Source organism: Spermophilus citellus (genome assembly GCF_964194105.1).
Source record: "Spermophilus citellus genome assembly, chromosome: 8".
In the NCBI taxonomy this organism is placed as follows: Eukaryota; Metazoa; Chordata; class Mammalia; order Rodentia; family Sciuridae; genus Spermophilus; species Spermophilus citellus.
The window spans coordinates 28,718,451-28,744,253 of NC_138189.1; the positions used below are offsets into that span (position 1 = coordinate 28,718,451).

A 25,803-nucleotide genomic window follows, 5' to 3' on the forward strand; every position below is an offset into this window, starting at 1 on the left:
AGAAGGTCTCTATTGAATCCAGAGGAATCATACTGAGGAAAAATACTGAGGAAATCTTTGACAAACACTGAAGATTTCCCTCCAAATCTGAGAAAAAGATTCAGTGGCTACCACTGAAAATGGTTGGTTAGTGAACATTTAACCAAGGATAAGAAAAAAAAAATTCTATATGGTGTTTTAACAAAATAAAAAACAAGATTTCAAAAGAAGAGCAAAGACAACATTGAAAACTCATAGAAATATTGAGAGACTGTCATTTTGATATTTTGTAGTCATTGGAACAATAAAAATTACAGATTATTTGAGATTATTATAGAACTCTATTTTGTGTTTAATGTTGCTCAGTAAGCATGCTTAAAAAGAAAGAAAGAAAGAAAAAGAAAGGAAGGAAGGAAGGAAGGAAGGAAGGAAGGAAGGAAAACAAAACCCAGGAACAGAAAGTCATCAGGATAAACCAGGAAAAGATAAAAGGACATTAGGATAAGGTGGTATAAGATAACAAGCTCAGATGAAAAAGGATCAACGTATGATAAAGAATCATTACAATGTGGCATAAACTAATTATTTGTTTGAAGGAGACCAAACAATCATAAAAAAGCAAAAATCAAAGGCATAATTGAATTTAATTTTCTGACGTTGATTAAAGACTTGAGTTAGAAAGTGCTGACTGACTGACTAGAAAATAATCATGTAAAGCGATCTACATCTAGCCTCAATGTGGTGTTATGGTTTGAGTCCAAAATATCTCCCCAAAGCTGAAGTGTTGAAAGCATGGTCCCCTATGCAACAAGACTTGGAGAAGTGACTTTGAGGCAATGAGTGGATCATGAGGGCTCTGACCTCATCAGTGGATTAACACACTGGTGTGTGGACTGCCGGGAGGCGGGACTTGTTGGAGGAGGTAGGTCACTGGGGGTGCATCTGGAAAGGACCCTGCAGCCCCTTTCTCTCTCTTTCTCTGCTTCCCAGCTTCCATAATGTGAGTGGCTTTCCTTTGCCACACCCTTCTGCCTCACCTCAGGCCCAGGGCTTGGCTGACTATGGACTCAGACCTCTGAAACCATGAGCCAAAATAAACCTTTCTTCCTCTAAGTTGTTCTTTTCAGGTATTTGATTCTCAGCAATACAAAGCTGACTAACATGCGTGGCAAACTCAAACGTAGGATTAAATAAAACATAAATCCATAAACCTCCATTAGCAAAAAGTAGATTAAGTAAAAAGGAATACAATCAATATGAACTCAGTCTTATTCTTGGCAGCACTAATATCAGTGGGGAGGGTGGTAGGGGGAACAGACTCAAAGTCCTAAAAGGAAACATGTGGAAATAGAATTTTCACCAAGCTAAAGTAAAATATTTTGCTGTTTTTTTTAAATATAGGGCTCAAAAATGTACTACTTATATATTCTTAAATAGATAAGCAGATAAAAGTTAAAGGTGATTTAAATAAAATAAATTCAAGATAGCAAGAATGATAAACTCTTAAACTTTATTTTTAAAAAAATCCAGCATTGAACATAAATAATATGAAAGTCAAAAAAAAAAAAAAGAAAAAGGAAAGAAATGTTTGGTTGTTATTTTCCACGTTCATGGTAAGTGCAACCCTTCTGAGTTTCCAGTTTTATGACTGAATTTGTTCCAGCTCCCTCTTTGAGGCTGTTGGTTTAAACTCTAGCATCCAGCTCCTGGTGCATGGTTGGGGTCAGGGAGAAGAGGCTGACAACCAAAGGCATGTCCATGGGCTCAGTCGCTCAAGTTCCCTTGAGGAAAGAAAATTCTTGCTTTTTGTGATCTTCTATTTCAAATCTAAGGGATTTTTCTCTTCACCTCTGATATGTGTGTGTGTGTGTGTGTGTGTCATGGGAAGATGGCTCTTTGTTATCGTTTCACTTGCAAATTTGCCAGCAGTCTCCACTTCTTTGCCTTTGCACATGATCTCTCTACTAAGGAAATCTTTTTTTCTATCACACCTAATTGAAGAACCCTTGATCACTGTGTGAGCTCTTTCCTTCTCAGTGAAGACATCCTGAGATCTCTAGGAGAGATTAAATGCTCTTCTCTTTAGGCCAGCTCATTCTTTGTTTCAACCTGTATTTTACTGTAATAATATATATTCTTTTTTTCCATTTATTATTATTTAGGAAAATTGCAACATGGTGCTTTAAAAACATTACGTAAATTAAATAAATACGAGCAAATGTGTGTTAAGTTTAAATTGCATGACTAATTTGATTATACTTTCTGACAATGTCAAATTGATATATTATACTATTCTTTATTATTATTAGTGCCATAGTAAATACATTTTATCCATCTAGTGGAACACAAAGCAAGCAAATGAGAATCCATTTCAACTTGTTATTTACATTCTTTTCCCCTAAAGTGAAATCCAATCGAACATTTTCTATGGAAACAGAAGCATCATGAAGTAGTAATCCATACTTCACAAAATAAAAGGGATCAAAATTAGTTCAGGCCAAAGCATAGTCTGAATATTAAGAATAAAAGATCTGTATTTGATCACATTTTTTCATATCTGAATGATTTCTGGAAAAAGGATAAAGAGATTTCATTATGAGCCAGAGGACTAGGGATGTAGCTCAGTGGTTGAGTGCTGTCTAGTATGTACAAGACCCTGGGTTTGATCCCCAGAATCACCAAAAAGTGAAAAATAAAATTATGAGCTAGGAAATATTTCACGATGACAATGAAAAGGAAAAAATCATTGCTTAAATAAAAACATTCCATGTTATGAAAGCTGTATTTTAGAGAGGTAGTAAGGAAAATACCTTTTCGTCCATGAAACATGACATATTCTATATATTGCTATTGTTTTTAATATCTTGCTTGAATGCAATGTGTGAGTCAGACCAAGAATATTTGTAAAATATACATAAATCATATCACATAATAAAAGAGACAACGGATTATGCTCCTACATAACTTAAGAAACTAAACATCATTAATGAAATTTCCCCTCCTTACTTGTCCTTCCCTTGTCCTATCCCCTTTTCCCCCACTCTAGTTGCTTCTCATCCCCACCAAAGTTAAATGCTATTCTGAAATTTTGCATCAGTGCTTGCTTTCATTCTTTTTGTTTGACCAAACATATTTGCTTGCATCCCTATGCAAGGTCTCATTCCTTTTCTGCAGTGCTCTGCAGGCCACAAGTGAGTTGCAGAGACAGCTCTAGTCCTGTGGGAAGGTACCAGATCGACAAGGGCATGGATTCTGAGAAAACCAGTCACCAGGGATCCATTTCAGTGACCACCTCCCTTGTGTGGCATAAGATTCTAGGATGGCAGTGCTTCTTAAAATCCCTGAGGCTGTAACTGCACTCTTTATGGATCCTATTATGGATGTTAGAAAGATCATAGTGGAGACAATGATGCAGTGGGTACACTTCCCCATTTTAATCCACTCTGCTCAAGTTTCAATTTATGTATTTGAAGCAGCCTTTTTCTAAATCCCATATTTCCTTTCTTTTCTTATATTTTCTATCTGTCTCTGTGTTATAAGCTCTGTAGTTTTTTTTTTCACATTTCCGTTCAAAAAGACAATACTAAAAATATTTTACACTTTAAAAATCTACTTTTATATGTCATTTGAATTGTTGTTTTGGACAAATATTACTTTTTTATTTTTTAAAGTTCTATTTGGCTTTTGTTGAAATTTCCCCAGTCATTTCTGATAGTCTCTTGCTGCCTGTTTTTTTCTTCTTGAGAGTGTCCTTTATTTTATTTGACTTTCCACATGTTCTCATCCCCCATCTTCAGTCTTTGAAGTACTTTGATTTGTTGCCTCCTTCTGTTGACTGTCCATGGTATTCACCTCCTCATTTGTTTGGGAACTTTAATTTGTGAGTGTGTACTGGTGGACTTTTGCCTGAGTACATTGGAGCTACCTTTCTCCAGATGGTATCTGTTCTTGCCTCTGCTGAGAACCAGCTGCTACTTCCCTGGAACTACTTCAGCCTCCTTATGAAGGTGCACCTTTCCATTCGGCTGTGATGCCAAGGATTGGCGGCTTTACATTCTGCTCATTTGATTATTGCTTCTAGTTGTTTGCTCATAAATACTAGATTGCTGGAAAGGCATTTGTCCTCATAGTAATCCCATTGTTCCTTTCTGGTTGCTAATAAGTGCAATCTTGGCTTTACACATTTTTTTGGAAAGAAGTTTGGGGAATTCTTTTAAGATTCCCCTTCTTGCAAAGCCAAAAAATTGTATAAATAAAAAAAATCAAGTACGTCAGCATCTAGGTGTTCTGTATTATGGAGCGACAGGTCTCAGATTATTCATTTACAATTTATCTTTTATAGTTCTGTTTTACATGTGATATCAGTAATATTTTAGAGACGCAACTAAAGAAATAAACAATAATTTTATAGATAACAAAAGCAAATGTTCTGTATTTTGTGCTTATGTACTATATGGTTAACACAGGAAAATCTCATTTACTAGAATAAAATAGTTTCAGTAAATAATTGAAACAAATGTTTTCTGAAAAAATAAGATTTTTATTATTTATCAAACTTGAAAATAGAGTATTTGAAATATTTTTACTTACTTTCGTATACACTATTGTACTTAAGAATATAAAGTTGTGAATTGAAATGTCAAAGGAAATTTTAATTTTTCTTTAAATCAAAGAGAAACAACATTTGAAAAGTTCTTAGTAGTATCTATTTCTACTTGTTAAGATAAAGTATTGAGATGACTTGGAGCAAAAAAATTTTTTATCATGGGAAAAACTTGAATGTTCTTTGTATGGTATTAGCGCATTTGTGGAAAGATAGGAAAGGTAAAACAGGGCACTCTTGGACTTGAGAAAGTACACTTGAGATATATATATATATATATATATATATATATATATATATATATAAAATCAAGTGTTTTATATATATATATATATATATATATATATATAAAGTTTTTATATATATATAAAGTTTTGTCTACATAACACCTTATTTTTGGGAATTGTACTACAATTTCTAGAAAATGCTCTTTCTGTCCATGTGGGTACAATGGTGACTTCCATGTTTATCCATGTCACTACTTACAATTAAACACTTGGCCCCAAATAGGCTGTTCACAATTCCCTAATGTTTGAAAGTTTGATGTGGGAAGGGTCTTGGACCCAGAAATAGCAAGGTCAGTTTCCTGGGTAGTCAAATTCTCGAATGTAAAACTCTGAATTTTCTACTGTATAAAAAAATTCTTACTATTAACTGAGAGGAAAAAAATGGAAAGATGCAGAGGTAAAAAATAAGTAGATAGGGATGATGTTTGACAGATAAATAGATAAAAATGTGCAATATGTATAGATAAATAGATATAGACATATCTATATCTATATAGATATGCCTATCTCTATCTCTGTCTATATATCTAGAGACCAAATTTTGAGTGAAATAAGTCAGACTCACGGGGCTGGGGATGTGGCTCAAGTGGTAGCTCGCTCGCCTGGCATGCGTGCGGCCCGGGTTCGATCCTCAGCACCACATACAAACAAAGATGTTGTGTCCGCCGAGAACTAAAAAATAAATATTAAAAATTCTCTCACTCTCTCTCCTCTCTCTCTCTCTCTTTAAAAAAAAAATAAGTCAGACTCAGAAAAGTAGTATGTTTTCTCTCATACATGGAACCTAAAAAAGTAAATAAAATAAACAAATAAAAAGGGAGACCAGTAGCGTAGAAGGGGACTTAGGGAGACGGACAAAAGAGGGTGAGGGTGTATGGTGAGTGAAATTAATCAAATTATGTTTTTAATGTATGCATAAATATACCACAGTGAAACCCACTATAGTGTATAATTAATATGCTCCAATAAAATAATTTAAAATGCTCATTTAAAAATAAAACAAATCCATTTCAACAAAAAGAAAAAAAGATGATTTTGAAATCAAATACAGCTTTTCTCTGAAATCTTCAATATTTGTCTATATTTGCTCCATTAACAAACAGGTATTATTTTAATTGATTCATTTTTATAATTGGGTACAATTGTTTTGGGTTTCTATTACTTTCCTAAAAGAATCTTAACAGTGACACCGACTTTATCTACATACTTCTTGGTGCATGGGGCTTTTTAATCCCTGGGAATGATGGGTAAATGTGCAGAGTGGAAACAGCTTCTTGAAAAAGAAGGGATGGAAGTCATTGCTACCTTTTTCTGTGAGGGGTAGCATTACTGATACATTTCTGTTGGATTGAGGTGGATATTCAGAAGTCAGCTAGCAAAAAAAAAAAAAAAAATGGCTTAAAGGAGAAGGGAATTTGAACGCCTGACCTACGTATGTCAATAGGTAGGCCATGAACAAAAAACATGGGGACTTTCTAGCACCACGGACACTCCTTTGGAATAAGGACTGTGTGTGCAGGTTGGGGACCAGAGTCAGTGGGCTCACTAAGATACAGTGGGTACTTAAGCTCAGGGTGGGATAACTGAATTAAATATAAGCATAATAATGAGAAAAGAGTTGTCTTATAGTTTCTTTTTAATTCTTGAAAAACGACCGTTAGAGTAGTGACCTGGGCTGGTACAATAGTGGGGCAGTGTGGCATCACATCACACGAATCCTCTGCCCTCCCCAGCAGTGAGACAGCAACACAGCCAAGCTTAAGAGAAGGAAGACCATGCAAAAGACAGCTGACTGCCTAGATTATGCCGCCTGTGTTCTCTGCAAGATGACTGTAACTGGGACTAATGGCACCTTGGACTAAAACTCTGAAGGTTCATGAGCCTTAGTCAGAAGTGATAGTTGAATCAAGAAAGAACTTTTCTCTTAGTGTTATGATAGGGACTGGTCATTTGAATTGATATCCAAAGGTTATATATTAGCTACAAATGTTGAAATTAGGATGCATGATTTGACACAGAATATAGTTACTATTTTACAAGCCAAATAAAAAACCAGTTAGAAAAAGACTACTAGACATCCATTAAAATATTGTAGCATTTGGCTCTAGGCAATGTAACTAGGTGTACTTTTCTTTTTCCATTTACTTTTCTATTTTAAAATAGTTGTATAATCAACATGTATAACCTAGAATGGGAAAAAAATTAATTTTTTGAGTATAGCATGCCATTTAAAATCAGTACTTTAATAGCTAAATTATAGTTTTCTGAGAAAAAGTTAATGACATTTACATTTAAATGACTATGCATTATGCATACCACAAAGGAAATATTCTGAAAGTAAAATATGATATGTGAATTTTGATATGATTGCTTGCCAAATTATGCATCATACTATTTTTTCACAAATAAAGAAACATGTGCATTTTAATCAGTATTCTCTATGAGCATGGTTCTGTCAGTGTACCTTTTGGCCAGGATAAAGTCTGGTCATTATTGAATTAACAAATTGTTTTAATAAGGGTTTGCTATATTTTATGCAACTATGATGACATCATAGTTAGGTTTTGTGGATCCTTAAAAGTACCATTCATTGTCAGACAATAATAGCTATCAAATTTAAAATATATATATATATATATATATATATTGTTAGTTGTAGGTGGACACATTATTATTATTATTATTATTATTATTATTATTATTATTATTATTTTGTGGTGCTGAAGATTGAACTCAGTGCCTCACACATGCTAGGCGAGTGCTCTACCACTGAGCTACAATCCCAGTCCCCTAAATTTATTCCTGAAAACAGTTTTTAGTGGCAGAAAAGCAAATTGAAAATGTTTAAGTGAAAAGGAAATTTTTTGGTCTATATAAATAAAATGTCTATGGCTACATTTATCTTTATAATTTTTTTAATCAAGAAGATCCTCTTTTCTTCTCTTTTCTTCTTCTCTTTCTCTTCCTCTCCTTCTTTTCTTTCTCCTCCTCCTCTTTCTTCTGTCTTGACTGTGCCAGCTCAGTCTCTGACTTGCCTACCCTTTATGCTGGCAATGTGGCTCTACTACATATTTAGAGCTACTGTTCATGGAAAAGAGCATAGTTCTTTTCTCCATGTATATGCATAAAAGCCCATGGCTTAATTCTCATTCCAAATCTGATATAAATCCATCTCTGAAAATTTCACTGAAACAAGAAGGAAGATATAGTGCAGATTAGCCTAGGTTATGTTAGGATGACAAAACTACCAAACCCAAGGATTTGTAACAATAGTCTTTATGTCTCACATATACTGTGTGGCCATCAGAGGTAGGCTGCCTCTCAAAACGTTCTCACTCTAGGATGTAGGCAGATGGAGCAAGTACTGGTTGATTGCTGTTATAGTGGTAGAAGAAAGACTTTTGGATGGATCCATTAGCAACAAAATGCATGGACTCAAAGTGACACATCTATCTTTCATGTACAATTAATTATCCAGAACTAGGCACATGGTTCCACTGAACCACAGGGGCCAGGACATGCTGGGAATGTTCCTATTCCCTTTTGAATTGTAGCACATTTTCCACCTAAGACACTCAGCATCAAGGACTTTCCTTCTTTTGGCTTTGAGGAACAGATAACCTCTCAAATGAATTCAAGAAAAAAGTTATTATAATGCCACAATAGTTAAGCTCTAATTTTCCCATCTTGAGAATTTTTGCATCTCATTAATCTTCTACTTTATTCTGTAGCATCTATTTTCCTCTTTTAAATCTATTAATTTCCATCTCCAGGGCACTACAGCTGAAGGAAGGTGGCAAGTTACATTCTCTGAGCTTCTTAACTTAATTCCAAAGAAAGAGAATCAAACTGGCTGACTGTTAGAAATTGATCTACTGTTAAACCACTTCTGGTTGGTGAGAAGTATCATGAGGCATTTACAACTGCTCCTTTGAGGACCTTTGTTTGGCAGGTTATGTGAGAAGGAAAATTATGCAAGAAAGCTAACTGACTATGCTTGATTAGATTGAGGGTATTAATACCACTTCTTTTACTCACTACAGTTATAAGTGATTTATAATTATACAAGTATCACTTAAACCTAAGATGTAGGTAATACAATTATTCTCATGTTATAGACACAAAAACTGGCATAGTCATAAATTCCCATGGCCATTTGTGAATAAGAGGCAAAGCCACTGAGGAGTTGAAACTGGGCAGTTCTGTAACAGAATCTGTGTGCTACGTGTTACACTGTATGACTTCTAAAACATTTGGTTTACATTAGGAAGTTCATTAATGATTTCAAGAATTCCCTTTTACCTCTTTTGCCAGTGGTAAAATGTTTCTCATTCTCAAAATCTCATTTTTAAAATCAGCATTTTCACTTTGCAAGCTTCCCTGAGCATTTCACATCTGCTCCTAAACCACTATATACCTTCCTTTAATTACCACACAGATCACCTTGTAATCAGATAATCTTTTGATACCATGTATTTAGGTAGGCAAGTGCTGTATCTACTTATCTTTGTCTTCCTGGTGTCTGGTGTAATTACAGGCACATAACATATACTTAATGGATTATTATTGAATTATTCACTTGATAAAGAATGAATGAATGCATTATATATGGTGTATGTTAAGTAAAATTTACCAATTTCTCTTCTGCTGCCTTTATATAGGACAAAAAGTGCTTCCACAAGAAAACTTGGGAACAATACCTGTGAATCTTTGAAATTACTGGGATACAGAAGCCAGGACACTGGTTGGTTTGGGCTTGATGATGTTGTGATGAGAACCATCCAGAGTGGCTTGATATCATTTGAATTGCATGAACATTTAGAGAGGTAATATAGTACTAAACGATTGGAGTTGATTTTCTCTCCTGATGGTCTATCTTTGATGTTTGTGGAAATCCAATCACAGGATTGGACTTTAATTTCTCAAATAAGAATATAAAATCCCTTTTAAGATCTGCTTAAAATATAAACTAGAATTGACATGAATATGCTGTTTGTAATTTCTTTCATGATAGTTTAAAACAAGTGCTTTTGGAAACCACTCATAACTTAGATTTCGTTTTATAGGTTTCTTTCAACTCCAGAATACTTTTAAAATAGCATCTTCGTTTCTGAAATTCACGGGGATAATAATTAACTGTTCATATCTATGCTCATCTCATAACTATGTATAGATGAACTGAATTGGTTATTTCAGTGCCCTCATTTTGCCTTCTCATTTCCATGTTTTCTAGACGGTCCATTACGAGGAGCATTTGAATCAGTTTTAAGGTTCATGAGGAGTAGATACTCATGAAGAGAGGGCAATCACCATCTCTAAAGATAGCCTTTATTTTATAATGAAAACTTTACATCTACAATTATCTTGGATCAAAATTATGTAGAAAAAAATTCTAAAAGTGCAATTTATTTACTGAGGAGCCTCTTAGGCCAGTCTTGTAAGGAAATGAAAGGAGGTAGAGCCAGGGAGGAAGATAGGAAAACTCTGGTTCCAGCTGAAGTCTTTCCCCAGCTGATACCTCAGGGGGGGCTCTGGAGTACTAGGGAGCTTGGCTCTGTGCCCTCACATCAGTCAGTCCTTGTCTGTGGGAGAAGGCTTCTCTGAATTAGGGGGTCCTGGAGGGCAACTTCTGGAAATGAACTGAGAAATGACTGGTCTAACCCAGGGTTATGGGTCTGTATGAGTTTTCTAGTGCTGCTGTAACAAAATACCACATTCTGGATGACTTGAAACCCGGAAATTTATTGTTTCACCGTTCTAGTGACTGGGATTCCAAAACCAAAATGTTAGTAGGGTTTTTTTTCCTTCTGAGCACTGTGAGGAAAGGATCAGTTCCAAGGTTTTTATTGTCTTATAGATAGGAATATTCTTGTTCACATGGTGTTCTCTCTGTATGCCTTCCTGTGTTGAAAGATCCCCTTTTTGTGACACCATTTATATTGGGCTAGGGTCCACCCTAATGATCTTGCCTTAACTTGATTACCTCTGTAAAGACCCTTTCTCCAATTAAATTCACATTTTAAGCTAACTCTGGGTTAGTATTGCAACTTACGGATTTGAGGGTGGGGCACAATTCAACCCATAACAGAATTCATCATAAAAAGTCTTACCACACAGGGGCTGGGGCTGTAGCTCAGTGGTAGAGCACCTACCTTGCACGTGTGAGGCACTGGGTTCCATCCTCAGTACCTCATAAAAAAATTAATAAGTAAATAAAGATATTGTATCCATCTACAACTACAAAAGTATTAAAAAATACTTACCACACAGAGATAGAGATGAATATTTCAGTTCCCACTTTATTATGGTATATATTCTGTATCCTATAAGGAGTAAATAGTTTATCTTAAAAGTATCTCTCTTCTATATTTTGAGGTAATACTTTGGTAATTCTAGTTAAAATATACTCATGCTTTGCTTAAAGACAGGCTATGTTCTGAGAATTGCATAAGTAGGTAGTTGTGGTATGATGTGAACGTCAGCATGTACTTAAACAACCTGTGTGGTATTGAGTACATCAGACCTAAGGCTGTGTGCTGTAGCTGACAAACCTGTAAAACATGCTAATGTGCTAAATAAATACTATGGGCAATCTTGACACAAGAGTGTTTGTGTATCTAAACAGAAAAGGTACAGTACAAAAACAGTATAAAGATAAAAAATGGTAAACTTATATAGGGTGCTTACCATGCATAGAGCTTGCAGGACTGGAAGTTGCTCTGTGTGAGTCAGTGAGGGTGTGGTGAGTGAATGAGAGAGCTAGGATCATATACTTTACACTTAGGATGCACTAAATTGACAAAATAAATAAATAAATAAATAAGTAAATTAATTAATTAAATTAAAAACTTCACTAATACATTAATTTGCTTACTATAACTATTTTTGCTTTATAAACTTTTAAAGTTTTTAGACTTTTGACTCTTTTGTAATAACACTTAAAGCACAAACACATTGTACAACTTAAAAAATATTTTCTTTTGTTATAGCTTTAATCTCTAAGCTTTTTCCTACTTTTAAAATTTGAATTAAAATGTTGTTGGTTTTTTTTTTAAAAAAAAACTTTTGTTAAAAACTAAGATGCAAACACACATATTAGCCTTAATCTACACAGGGTCAGGGTCATTCGTATCTGACTTCCAACTTGGCATCATGTCCCCCTGGAAGCTCTTCAGGGACAATAAAATATTTGGAGCTGTCATCACCTATAAGACAGTGCCTTCTTGAATACCCCAAAGGAACCTGCCTGAATCTGGTTTATTGTTAACGTCTTTTATATAAATAAAATAAAATCACTCTTAAGTGCCAATAGAAAGTGCATTATAGAAATATATAAACCAGTGACATACTCATGTATCCTCATTATCAACTATTATGTAAATTCACATATTGTATGTGCTATACTTCCGTATGACTGTAAATGTGGTAGGTTCGTCTACACTAGTATCACCAAAACCACATAAGTAATGTATTACATTATAATGTTAAGATGTTTGTGATATCACTGGGTGATGGAAATTTTTAGGTCCATTATTATCTTATGGGACCACAGTCATATATATGGCTACCATCAACCGAAATATTATGTGACTCATTATTGTATGACTTAAGCTATGATGTCATGTTTAGAGCTGAGCCTGTATGACTTCTCTATTTAAGATCATGTTTTAGAATTTAGTTAGATCTGAGCTCATGTCTTGACTGCCAAGGATTTCACTAAAGTCACTCATGACTGTAACTGGATTGTCATCAGCACATCTGCTTTTAAGGAAAGTTTGGATGATAAGGGCTTTTTTTAAAAGATATTGATCTATTACTAGGTATTGGTGATGTTTGTGAGGCTGCATTTCCCCCTGTGGTCTTGTCCCTCTTCTTCTGTGCAGGTTCATTGTACTTCACCTCTCTTCCACTGTGGACAAGAGCCATTTGGTTTCTTTTGTAAAATCTTTGGAGGATGCCTTGCTCAGCACCACTGCTTGCGTAGTTTTGTCGCACCAGAAGGACAATCCACACAGAGTGGTTGTTTTAGTGGTGCCTTCTAAAGATTTAAACCAGACACTTAAGGACTTGCTCTTAGAAGGATTTGGAGGACTTCCAGAGTCATCTCGTCATTTCCAAGTAAGAGAAGGAGAACAACTGCTTTTAAGGTTTACTGGAAACATATTTGGTTCAAGTAAGTATAGAGAATTCTCTTTAAGTCTTCTATTGTCTTCAAGCCACAATTTTCAGAAGGAGTTCCTTAAACTAGAATCACCAAGGAAACCTTCAGAGAATCGAGGGAGGTTTGCAGGAAGAAGGAAGAGAAAAAGACATACTTCTTCCTTTCCAGTCTCCTCTCTCCTCAGAGGACGCCTCTTCTTTTTTTAGAGCTAGATTCTAAATGATATTCTTTTTTAAAAAATAATTTTTTAGTTGTCAGTGGACTTTATTTTTATTTATTCATATGTGGTACTAAGAATCGAACTCGGTGCCTCACCATGCTAAGCAAGCACTCTACGATTAAACCACAAACCCCGCCCCCTAAGTGACATTTTTTTAGAAAGGGTCTTCTCCATGATGAATCTCCCAGTCCCAAGCTAGGGTCTTCTACTTCCTGAGTAGCTCCCTCCATGCTCCTTTCTTAACTCTTGCCACATGCTATCTCTTTCCATATGTAACTATGACTTGTTAAAAAACATGAATCATAGTGGTCCCTGACTTATGATGGTTTGAATTAAAATTTTAGTCTCATCATGGTAAAAAAGTTATATGCATTCGGTAGAAACTGAATTTGGAATTTTGAGTGTTGATCTTTTCCTGGGATAGTGATATATCCTGTGACACGTCCTCTACTTGTGGTGCTAGGCAGTGAGCTGCAGCTCCCTGTTGGCCACTGGATTATCATACTCTGTAGTGCACTGTCACTAAGCTATGGATTTTGGTAAGTTAAATATATTTAATGCATTTTTGATTTACGATACTTTAAACTTATGATGGGTTTATAGGGAAGCAGACCCATCATAAGTCCAGTACCATCTGTATATTACTTCTCTGATGAAAACATTTATTATTATTATTAGTAGTAGTAGTAGCAGCAGTAGTAGTAGTAGGTATTGAACCCAGTGGCACTTAAACACTGAGCCACATCCCTAGCCCTTTTATTTTTTATTTTGAGGTAGGGTCTCACTAAGTTGCTTACGGCCTTGCTAAGTTGCTGAGGCTGGCTTTGAACTTAGAATCTTCCTGACTCGGCTTCCTGAACCAATGGGATAACAAGCATGCCCCACCATGCCCAGCTAAATCCTTATTATTACTCTCTACTGTAACTATAATAATATCCAAGCTTTTTAACATGCCTTAGAAGGAATTAAGTTTGGAGTCAGTGAATTATCAATAAATGTGCAGATAGAACTATATTCCAGTGTAATGACATTATTGGTTGTTCCATATATTTTATTTTATATATTTAAAGGATGACTCTCAGAAAGAATCTACAGGTTTCACTAAACTTCAAAAGGATCTGTGGCACAAGATAGCTTAAAAACCTCAGATTCAGATGATACAAACTGCTAACCTCCCATCCCCATATTTATGTAGTGTTATTTTTTTGTTCACATTATCAATCTTATCATAATTTAAAATATCTTTTTTTTTAAAGAGAGAGAGACAGAGAGAGAGAGAGAGAGAGAGAGAGAGAGAGAATTTTTTTAATATTTATTTTTTAGTTTTTGGCGGACACAACATCTTTGTATGTATGTGGTGCTGAGGATCGAACCCGGGCCGCACGCATGTCAGGCGAGCGCGCTACCGCTTGAGCCACATCCCCAGCCCAATTTAAAATATCTTATCTATCGGTTTACTTTCAGTTTATATAACCATACTGTGTTTTTTTCTGGAACAGAATATCATGAGGCAATGACCATGTCTGTCTTGCCTTATAACTTCTGAACCTGATACATAGTGCCTGGTATGTCAACAGCTTTCAATAATTGTATAGAGAAAGATTTTTTTTCTCTAATTCAGGAAATGACATCAGACCCCAATGGGTCTTTGCTGCTTTAAAAAATAACTGGGCTAGGGATGTAGCTCAATGGTAGGGCATTTGCCTACATGCCCAGGCTTTATCTCTGAGCTCCTGATAAAACTTATTGCATGAATGATAAGGATGTCAGAAAAGGGGAAAGGAAAGAAGAAGAGGTAGAGGAATGAAGGGTAGCAAAAAACCCTTTGTACTCAGCTTTCAGAGCAGAAACCACCATGTCCACGTAGGGAAATCTCTCTAATGAAAGATAGTCAAAAAACAGAAGTGCCCCACCCAAATAATGATGCAAATGATTTTCCTGCAATACTTGGAACAGCAGCTGTGTTTACATGCTGCTCTAAACAGGAGTTGGTTACTGTTGTTTTCATAGGCAGGGAAACTGAGTGTCCTATTGTCTGCAATGGAGTCTGGGATGCATGCTAGATTAAGAGTGTGTGAGGTCAGCAGGTCCATGTACAATTCTTTCACATAGGTGAAGTCAAGGAGCTTATCTTCACTCAAAGAAAGTGAGTCAGGCAGGATGCCAGGATCTTTTCTACTTTGCTTTTCTTAGAAATCATGCTCAGACCTGAAACCTTACTGGACTTTTCTCTGCCTAAGAGGAACAAGAACTTCAGTAAAGAATACATATCTATCCTTCCATCAGAGCCTGGGGTAGTCTGAGAATCTCAAAGTGATGAAGCCAGAGGATCTTTGCCTGGAGGGCTCTCCTTCTCTTCCATCCCAATCCCTTCACCCTCAATTCTTTCCCACTTTATCTCTGTATCTCACCTCAATGGTCATGTTTAAAGATGTCTCCCCATCCTCCCTGATTATATCAGTCCTTACTGTTTTCAGAGTCTTATTTTACTTCTGAAGACCTTCACTTCTTCTTTTATGTCCCTTGTCACAATTTTCTATCTACTCATTTGATGGTCAATGCCGTTTTCTCTGATGGCAGTCCTATGAGCAAAGGGGCTATTCTGCTTGTGCACACCATTCAGTCCCCAGCACCTAGGATAGTGCCTGGCATCCAGAAAGGGCCTCAGTGAGTATGTGTTGGAAGAAAGAGAGACAAAAGCTTGTGGAAAGATTTGACTTTATAGTGCTAAGAATGGTTCAAAGTATTTAAAACATTAGTTAACAAATTTAGATGACTATCCTTTGAGAAATGCCCACATTTCTCTGTCCACTTATGAATAATACAGATGAATAATTTGAGTTAGATTTATGTCTATGCTTCAAGGATAAAAGCTAGATAGATGCTTTCTGTGGTTTGGTATTGGTCTGTGTCATTCTGGACAGAGCTACAGGCTGCTTTCTTTTCCTGGGTTGGAGAGTCAGTTCAGCACTTAGACTTTCTGTTGCATTGCACTCAAGCTCTGAGTGCACAGAAAACCCAGAAAGTGCTGGAAGTGCTTTTGCAAGGTTTTATATAATGACACCTTAGCAACACCCCTAACAACTAGGGAATGCTCTGTGGAGGTCTGTGTCTCCTAAAGTTGCCCTAAATACCTTTTGACCCAGGAAAGTCATTTACCTAGACATGTGTAAGATGCTTAAATAACCATCCTTTTACATATTTACCAAGTATTCTCTGCCCTCATGTAAATTATAGCCTAATGGGGAGATACAGAGAAGAAGTAAATAAATGAATAAAACGTACTGCTTAACATGGCTGAAAAGTGTGTTCTGGAAGAATAGAGTAGGGAAAGGATAAAGGGAGTCCTGGAAGAGTTGCAGTGTTGCAATTTTACATAGTCATCAGGGGAGACTCTTTGAGAAAACAGCATTTACACAAAGACCCTAAGCAGGTGAGAGAGTAAGCTGTCATCCAGTCTCAGGAGAATTTGTCCCCAGCACAAGGTTTGTAACTGCAGGTGAGAGGAGGCAGAAATGTGCCTTGTGTATTTGAAGCCCATTAGGGCCTGGCATGGCTGGATCAGAGGGAGTGAGGAGAGATTGCAGGAAGTGAGATGAGGATTGATAATGCCCTGAAGGCCCTTGAAAGAACCTTGCCTTTTATATTAAGTGAAGTGGGGATCTACCAAGGATTTTCAACAAAGGAATGGCATGATTTGAGGGAGATTATGGCTGAGTAAGGTAAGGGGTAGACACAAAGAGGTCAGTTAAGGAGCCACTGCAGTTAACTGAGCAAGTAAACTGAAGCTTAGAGGAAGAGGTCATAGAGGATGGCTTAGATTATAGAAATAGCTGAGCTAAGGCTCTCATTAGGATTTTTTTTGGGTTTCCCTTATTGCTAGCCCTTTTGTTTCCTCATCTGACTTTTCTAAGTGAAAGCATATATTTCTATGTTTGCAACTTTCTATAACATCAATGAAAAGCATTCAATTTCCATTATTAAGAAGAAAATATATTGCCATAAGAAAATATATTGCCATGAGAAACATCTAATCAGTTGCAAAATAGAAGTGAATTTTGCTTAATATGACAAGTATTTATTGACCAGCTGGTACTTCAGGGTCCTACAAGGTTCTATGTACTTTGTATATTGAAAAGGAGAAAATGATTCTTAAAAAGTCAACTAGTGGTAGATTTCAGGCTTCGGATATGCAACAAATAATTCTCATTTTTTTCTTCTACTCTAATGTGTCAGAAAAGGAAGAAAAGTATGGAATAGTGAAATTTCTTCATACTATTTGTCATTTTTTGCAGTGTTATACAACAAAGAAACTCTGGATTTTAAAAATTTCCATGATGCTTTCTAATATTAGATCATTCTATTTATTGCTAATAAACACTAATAATTTCATCCTGGTTTTATATGTAAATGTGATTTTTAGAGATTACTGATCTTTTAAAACTGGTAATTAGAAGTATATACTTTAAGATCTGAATCGAAACAATATAGCTATGACTCATTTTAAATTCTTGTATCCTGTATATAAATAATTCCTTATGAATAATTGTGCACCTGGCAAGGAATATAATGTCTCTTAAAGGAAGGAAGGAGAAATCTACCAAGCAAGATTTTATTCAGATCAAAGTAATAATATTTTTCTTGATAGTACTTGAGTGGCAGGAGATAGAAGTCAACCAGCTATTACTTGAGTGTTTTATGACTTAGTGTATTTACACTATATACTTAATGGGAAAAATAATTGAAAATTTCATTTAATTACTCCCTTCCTATAAAGAATAAAATTCTTTATTCTTTAAAGAAAACTATTTTTCCAGTTTTTACTTTTTAATGACAATCATTATGTATATTAATCATCCAGATAATTTATCTTATTTAAAAAACCAAAGTAAAACTCTTTTAAGAAACAACCCTGGCTGGTCATTCCTTTTTTAGAAATCTGTTTTGTTCACATCGCCAGTTTGCCCCTCAAATACAGACTTGTGCAAAGCTATCTATCTTTGCTTTCCCTAACCTACATACATTCTGGTTCTAGATTTACTGTGCTTTAGAATTTCACCAAAATGGTATCTAGCAGTCACAACAGGAGAAGGACAGAGGTGTCTTCTCCTCTATCACTGAATTCTTCTTTTATTGGGCAAAATGAAAGAAAGGTCTTCTGTGAGAGCTCTGGGTAATCAACTATATTATGGCCAACAAAAGAAGTTCCAACCCAGATATTAAAGCTTCATCTTGACATTCTTAACAAAAAAAAAAAAAAAATGTAAGGGTTGATTTTTAAGCATTCATATGAAAATAATAGAAGCCTGCTTCTTATTGTTTGCTGGTTTTGCTACAGTTTATTCAGCACTTAGTTTGTGCCAGGCCCTTTGACAATCATTATATATATTTTCTCATTTCACTCCAGAATTATCCTACGAGATAAGTTTATTTTTCCTGTTTTAAAGAAAAGGCAATTAAGACACAAGAAACTCAGAGGCATAAAAGAACTTTGACTAACAGTGTAGTGTAGACTAATGGTGGCGGCTGGACTTGACTCCAGATCTCTATGTCTAAAACATGTTATTTTATCTGCCATATTATAGCTTTCTATATATTTTGCAAAAGGTAATAAAGTTACCTTGGGGAATAGCAATGTCCCTTTTGCTGTTGCAATATCAGTGTCAAATATCCACATCGACATGGTAAAACTCCCATAAGTGAAAGGTTATGTTCAGAAACATGTCAGTGTTTTCATTGAGGAGTTGAGAATTCTTACATAGATTATTGTTTTAGGAGCATCCACTACTTTTTTGTTGTTTGTTTTTACAAATTTCTTACAAATTTTTCAACATAAATCCCAAACTATCCCACTTGGAAGTTCTAAAATAGCATGGTCCATTCTGAAAACAAGAAAAAGTTTTATATCTGTGCTATTCAGTGAAGTAGCCACTTAGACATGTGTTGCTACTGAGCATTTTAAATGTGGTGAGGAGTGGAATTTGAAACTTTCTTTAATTTTAATTAATTTTCCTTTCAACCTGAATAGCCACAGTTATAGGAGAGTACAGTACCAGAAAGTCTATTGTGAGGCTATGATAATGTACAACACAGTATGAACAAGATAAAGGACAAAGGTAATTCTTGAGACTGAAGATAATTTTCTAAATACTGAAAGAGCTGAATATTTCTAATAGCTCCTTGCTATAGCAAAAGGGGAAAAAACAAAAAAGAAAAGATTTTTAAATCTAGAAATAGCCAGAGAGAACCTCACCCACCAACAAATGAAACATTCTTCTAGTGATAATCTGTTCTTAACCGATTGCTGGTTTTCCAAGTTATGTTTGACAAGATGCAATAATACAACAAGAAACTTTAATTATATGTAGAAATTGGATGAATATTTGGGCTTTAAAAATTAAGACAAAGTGATATATCTTAATGGTAATGAATGCATTTTACTTCCATTTAGGCAATGGGAAGGATTATGGAAAAGAATATCAACTTATTTTTCACTTGCAAAGAAAACCCAGGCTGGAACTCCAAATCAAAGAGGTGGATGAATTTGGAAACTACAGCTGTCCCCATTATAAGGGAACCATTGTATTTTATAAAGTACCTAAGGAAAAGATAGTTCCCAACCTGGACCAATCTCTCATACTTAATGAAAATCATTATGAGTTGCCAATTTGCAAATTACCATTGAAATTGCCAAAGGTGAGTTATTGTACTTTCCTGAATGCTGTATTTTGTTAATTCTTTGTAATTCTCTATCACAGTCAGTGCTGCAGGCAAATGAATATACAAGTTTTTTAAAAAAATAAGAATAAATCTCAAACAGAAGGAGTAGGTAGGCCCAATGTTAGAATGGTAAAATATATATTAGGATTGATTTTTTCATATCAGTTTTTCTAACAGAGCAATTCAAATTAATCTGTTCCTCATAGTATGTTGTTAATGACTATGGACATAATGTTATTCATTTTCTGTAACTTCATCTGACTAGCTGGGGAATTGTTTAGGAAAACATTGAATACATTTAGGAATGTATCACTTTAAGGAAAAATTACATTGATTGGGAAATGGAATAAAAATATTTTCACTGAGTCTTAATAAATCCTGTATGTTTATTTTGTGAGTTAATTACTCCTATGTAATATTGTTACTGTTATCAGAAAGTGGGGTTGAATTATTTATTCAAACACATCAAACAAGTAAATACATTATATTTATTCAAGCATCCAACATACAAATATATGCATTTTCTTTATTTGTATACAATTTATTTATGACTTAGAGTACTTACACTATATACTTAACGGGAAAAATAATTAAAAATTTTATTTGATTACTCCCTATAAAGAATAAAATTCTTTATTCTTTAAAGAAAACTATTTTTCCAGTTTTTATTTTTTATGTCATAAATAGCTGAAATGGTTTCCACAGATAGATAGTCCTACTTGTAAATGAACCAGTAAAATAAATAACTAATTAATTAATATTTTTGAAATATTTTTTTGGATACAATATCTTTATTTATTTATTTTTATGTGGTGCTGAGTATCAAACCCCATGCCTCACATGTGTGAGGCAAGCACTCTGCCACTGAGCTATAATCCCAGCCCCTAACTAATGAATATTTTTAATTGAGTTTCTGGAACAAGGAATATACTAGGCATTATGATAAATACAAAGCTATAGAAGATAATATATGACCTAAAGCTGGTTGTCTCAAATGGTAGCTACTAACTACATGTGACTATCATCAACCACTTGAAATATGGCTATTCTGAAGTGAAATGTGCTGTAAGAGTAAGAAAAGCACCAAATTTTAGACTTAGTAAAAAAAAAACTCATTTAAAAATTACTTCCTATTGATTACGTGATAAAATTTATTATTTTGGTTATATCAAGTTATATAAGTGTTATTAAAATAGATTCCATTTATTTACTTTTTTAATGTGACTCAAATTGCACTTATATGGGACAGAATTATTTGATGTTAATTTGCAACCCAACTGAGCATGCAAAATATGTATACAAACTTACATAAAAGTTCCTTGTTATACTAATGTATAAGCAATGCATTAGCAGTTGTTCACAGGTGGGAAATAGCTTCTCTGGAGGCTAGAAGTTTTGTAGTGATTATGGCATTTTATCGGAACCTTGAAATTTGTTAAGAAATTTAATATGAAAAAAAAGCAAGTCAGGGTGAAGGAAATTCATACTTCATGTGAATACCATCATGGTTTCAAATATGCCAAAGGTCTTTCAAATGCTTTACATGCATTCTATCATTAAATCCTCAAGAAAATCCTATGAGGCATTTTCATTGTTCTCATTTTATAAGAAGTTGAAATAGAGGATCCTGTAGCTAAGTCAATGGCAGAGCTTACCATTCAAACCCAGGAAATCTTCTTTACCTGGATTTCACAATCATGCTGTTGCCTCCTTAGCAGATAAAGGTACAGATAAAGGTATTATCTCAGTCAAGTTTACAGGACAGAGTTGAGGGCTTTTCAATTCATCCTTGAAGTTATGTGACAATACAGTATACCATGCTTTAGTTTGGAGATGATGTTAGAAATATTTAACAAACGATATGATATGGACACCAACCAACCAAATTGAAACCAACCAGGGAAACAGACTTCTAGAAACATTAACTTCTTACGTCCTGGTTTGAAAGAGATCTTGGGGTTCCTGCAAGGCATGTTAGGATGGCAGAGCCAATTGAAAAGCATATTATTCATAATTGTATAGCTATATAAGTGTATACCCATGATCAGTTTTCTTGCTATGAGTTTTCATTTGCATATAGGGTACTATTTACTCTGATAGTCACAATGCTGGCTCTTTCTTTTTTTTGGAAATTTTATAGTTGATGTGCTTATTTATTTTGGCTTTATTTTTAGTTGACATTATAATTGTACATGTTGGGTTGGGGATGTAATTTAGTTGTAGAGAATATTCTTAGCATGTGTAAGACTTTGGCTACAATTTTCAGCACAAAAAAAGCATATGTATTTTGTGTGTTATAGCATGATGTTTTGATATAGGTATACAATATGTAATGATCAAATTAGGCTAATTAGCATATCCATCATCTCAAATATTTATCTTTTCAAAATGGCTAGAAAAGAGGATTTTGACTTTTGTAGGTGGTCCTTTTCATTCAGATTTCTGCTCACATTGTTGTTATCTTTATTCTTCACCTTCTTATCCAAAGTCACTCTTTAACCTGTAATCCTCTTTAGATTTATTTCCTGAAGCTCATTCGTAAGTGGAATGATTAGATTTATAATTTGTTCACATATTTTCTGTCTGCTTTTGCTCCCTGAGAAAGCAAAATCCATGAGTGAAGGACCTGGTCTGTCCTTCCCCATGGTCAATCTCTCCATCAGTGATGAGAACTGTGCATGGGGAATTCAAGAAATAGTCATTGAAAGGACTATTCCAATTATTTCTGTCAGTAATTTGGAACCTGTTTGTACAAACCCTCCACTGGAAGGCTAATGAGTTGACTGGATCAACATAAAGATTTGGAGTGGAGAAGTATATTAGAGCTGCTCTGGAGACAGCTCCACTGGGCCTAGGTCTTCCAGAAAGCTCTATGTTCCATTTCCATGGGATGTTTAGGGGGAGACATGACTGGGGCTGGAATTCTCTGGCAGATAGTGTTCAAGGCCTTACTGCGATGATGGCAGACAATTTAAAGAAAGGCCCCAATGTTAAGAGAGAACTGTCTCAAAGTCCAAAACTGTGACACCAATTCACCTCTCAGTTATCTGTTTTCTCTTTGGCTTATCTGACTTCGTGAATTAGCCAAGCTAGAGAATTAGCTGACGTAGCCAAGCTAGTCAATTTAGGGGTATATATAGATTTTCTTTGATGAAAGTCTTATGAGCGATGTGCCAGGGAATTTTCACTAGTCTTTTCTCTGTTTGATTCTGGCAAACCACTCCCCACCCACTTGCCTGGGTAATTCCTATCGGCCCTCCCTTACAACTCTTCTTAAGTGTGGCCTCTCCTGGGATTTCCCCTCTGTTTTTATTTGTTTTTATTTTTATGTGGTGCCAGGGATTGAACCCAGTGTCTCACTAATGCTAGGCAGGTGCCCTACCACTGAGCCATAACCCCAGCGGGACTTCCCCTCTGTACCAGGTTAGGTGTTGCTGGTACATGCAGCCACAGCATTCTATAATTCCTCTGTCATTTTAGTTACTGTATTTCATTATAAATCATATGCTTATTTTCTTCCTGATGGACTAGAGTTTCTCAGGCTTTTTAAATTTTTTTTTTTTTATTGACTTCCTTGGGAGTCATCTTAGACTTTGTATTCTCTAATCACCTCTCTCCATGAAAATTTAATACCAAAGAAATACTGTGTATCTGATAATATACTTGATGTGCATCCATGCTTTAAACATTAAGAGTAAGTTTCTTCTTGATATCACCCAGAACAAAGTTTCTTTAAGAGTGTCACCTTCACAGTTGAGCAGGTGTGCATGGATAGTAAAGATCCACACCTGGTCCTGCTCCACTTTGCATAGTGTGTACCTGATGAATATTTGTGAATGACTAGATGAATGCGCTAATTTCTGCCAGTCTTCAAAGTATCCAACCTTGAAATTGATAATCTTGAAACTATATTGGCACATTTAAAAGTAGTACATTTTCAACATCTGCTACTTCTCCTAGATGAATTCACTGCTGATATGCCATCTGTACTTTCCTTTTCTCCCAGATGGGTTTGCACAGGGCTTTCCAGATTCACTCCCTCAGCCCTTTCTTGTGCCCAAAGTGTTCACACACACAAAAAAAGGTTTGTCAGAGTTGAGAAAGAATTTGTGGCTGTGGAAACTTTTTTTTCCTGTTTTATAGCTAGCATACCTAAATAGGAATTGAAACTATGACCTTTATTTTTGTGAGAACAGACTTCTACAAAGTTCAGGATTGAAAACCCCTAACTCAGCTAAGCAATATTAGAATGTACAATTTTTTTAGGAAATGGAGCTAGCCTTATTATAGCACCTTGCTAAAGATGAACACAGCTTTATCTATACATTTGTACATGTAGCATAAATTAGGTGAAGGTATTTATCAAAACTAAAAGTTCTTTATAACAGAAGAAAAATAGTTAATATTTTTTTGCAGTATAAATGCTGTTGTTTAACTTTTCCATAAATAAAAAAGGATATCAAAGTGTTAAACATAGAGCAAATTCAATTCAAACGCATTTTTTTTCCCCAAAACTATCCAACTTGAAAAGATGCTTGTATATCAACTTTCACCCCAAACAAGGCAATCTCTGTAACTCGGTAAAGATCTGGAGTACTGATGAGATTGTTTACGGAGTAAATACAGGTTCAAGTTATCTTTTGTCTGTAAGTTCAAAATTTTAAGAAAAGAAGATGGGGATATAGCTCTGTTGGTAGAGTGCTTGTCTAACATGTACAAGGCCCTGGGTTCAATCCCCAGCACAACTAAACAAACACAGAAACAAACTCTAAGGAAAGTTGAGAAATAAGCATCTCAAAGATATTATTGTAGGTCATTAGGCAATAATATTTTTTTTTTGCCCAGAAAAAACTTTTACTTATTATTACACTTTTATTTATTATTCTATAAAAGTAGTAAATTTGTATATGTATACACAACACACACACACACACACACACACACACACATAATTACAAGGTGTGATGTTAATGTGCTGTTTGATGCCCAGAAGACTTGAAGGCACTTTCTAGGCTTTTGCTTTATGCTTGTGAGGATATGTGTCTTTACTCGTTCAATTTCCATATTTCCTTTATTCATATATGAATTCATTCATTAAACACTAAATCCCATGATCCCATTGTTGCTGTGTGTATGACCTTATCCTTCCCTACCCCTCTTCTGTAGTCTTTCAAAGGGAAGAGTTACCCTTGAAGCCATCAGTCAAATCATTACCTGCTCTGCTTCAAACACTAAAATGACACCCAGTTTCACTTGGAATACAATCCCATACATCCATGGGGATGTGCTCCAAGGTCCTCAGTCTTAGAATATATCCTGGGTGTTTGGCATATTTTAGATGCTCAATAACTTTTTTGAATGATCGAATGAGTTCATAAATAGAACTTACATTTTAAATACCAAAAGTGTGGGGAGAAAAGTAAGAAGTACTGTGGAAGAAAATAAGCTAGCATCAGAAGATGGACAGAATTTGAGGTGGCATAGCCAGGAAAGACCCACCAGTGATGACAAACAGTGGCCAGAAGCCCCTCTGCCTGCGTGGCTGGGAGAGCTTCTGGCAGAGTGAGGGACACTGCAGGTACCTAGGCTCTGCGAAAGAAAGACTGCAGGGAAGGCCACCATAGCTAGTGTACACGTGTGGTGATGCCAGGAGATTTGGAAGAGAGACAGGGTCTTGGTGAAACTTCATATTCAAGATGCTTTTCTGGAAATGCTCATATCAGCCTTGGATGTGAAAATATATGGCTTCAGAGAACAATTTGCCTCCTTGTCTTTTCTAAATTGCTTCTCAGTCTCCTTTTAGAAGTGTTGAAGAAAATTCAGTTAATAATGT

At 35.3% G+C, this 25,803-nt stretch overlaps 1 protein-coding gene across 1 annotated transcript in view; it reads left to right on the plus strand.

The window, feature by feature from the left end:
- DTHD1 (death domain containing 1) overlaps positions 1-25,803 on the plus strand; it is a gene marked incomplete at both ends in the record, with an annotated part of 58,728 nt that overhangs the window by 15,396 nt on the left and 17,529 nt on the right. Inside the window, 3 exons of the mRNA XM_081304147.1 lie at positions 9,531-9,695; positions 12,753-13,042; positions 19,702-19,946. Coding sequence (XP_081160273.1) covers positions 9,531-9,695; positions 12,753-13,042; positions 19,702-19,946 — 700 coding nt within the window. The remainder of the gene's footprint in view (positions 1-9,530; positions 9,696-12,752; positions 13,043-19,701; positions 19,947-25,803) is intronic.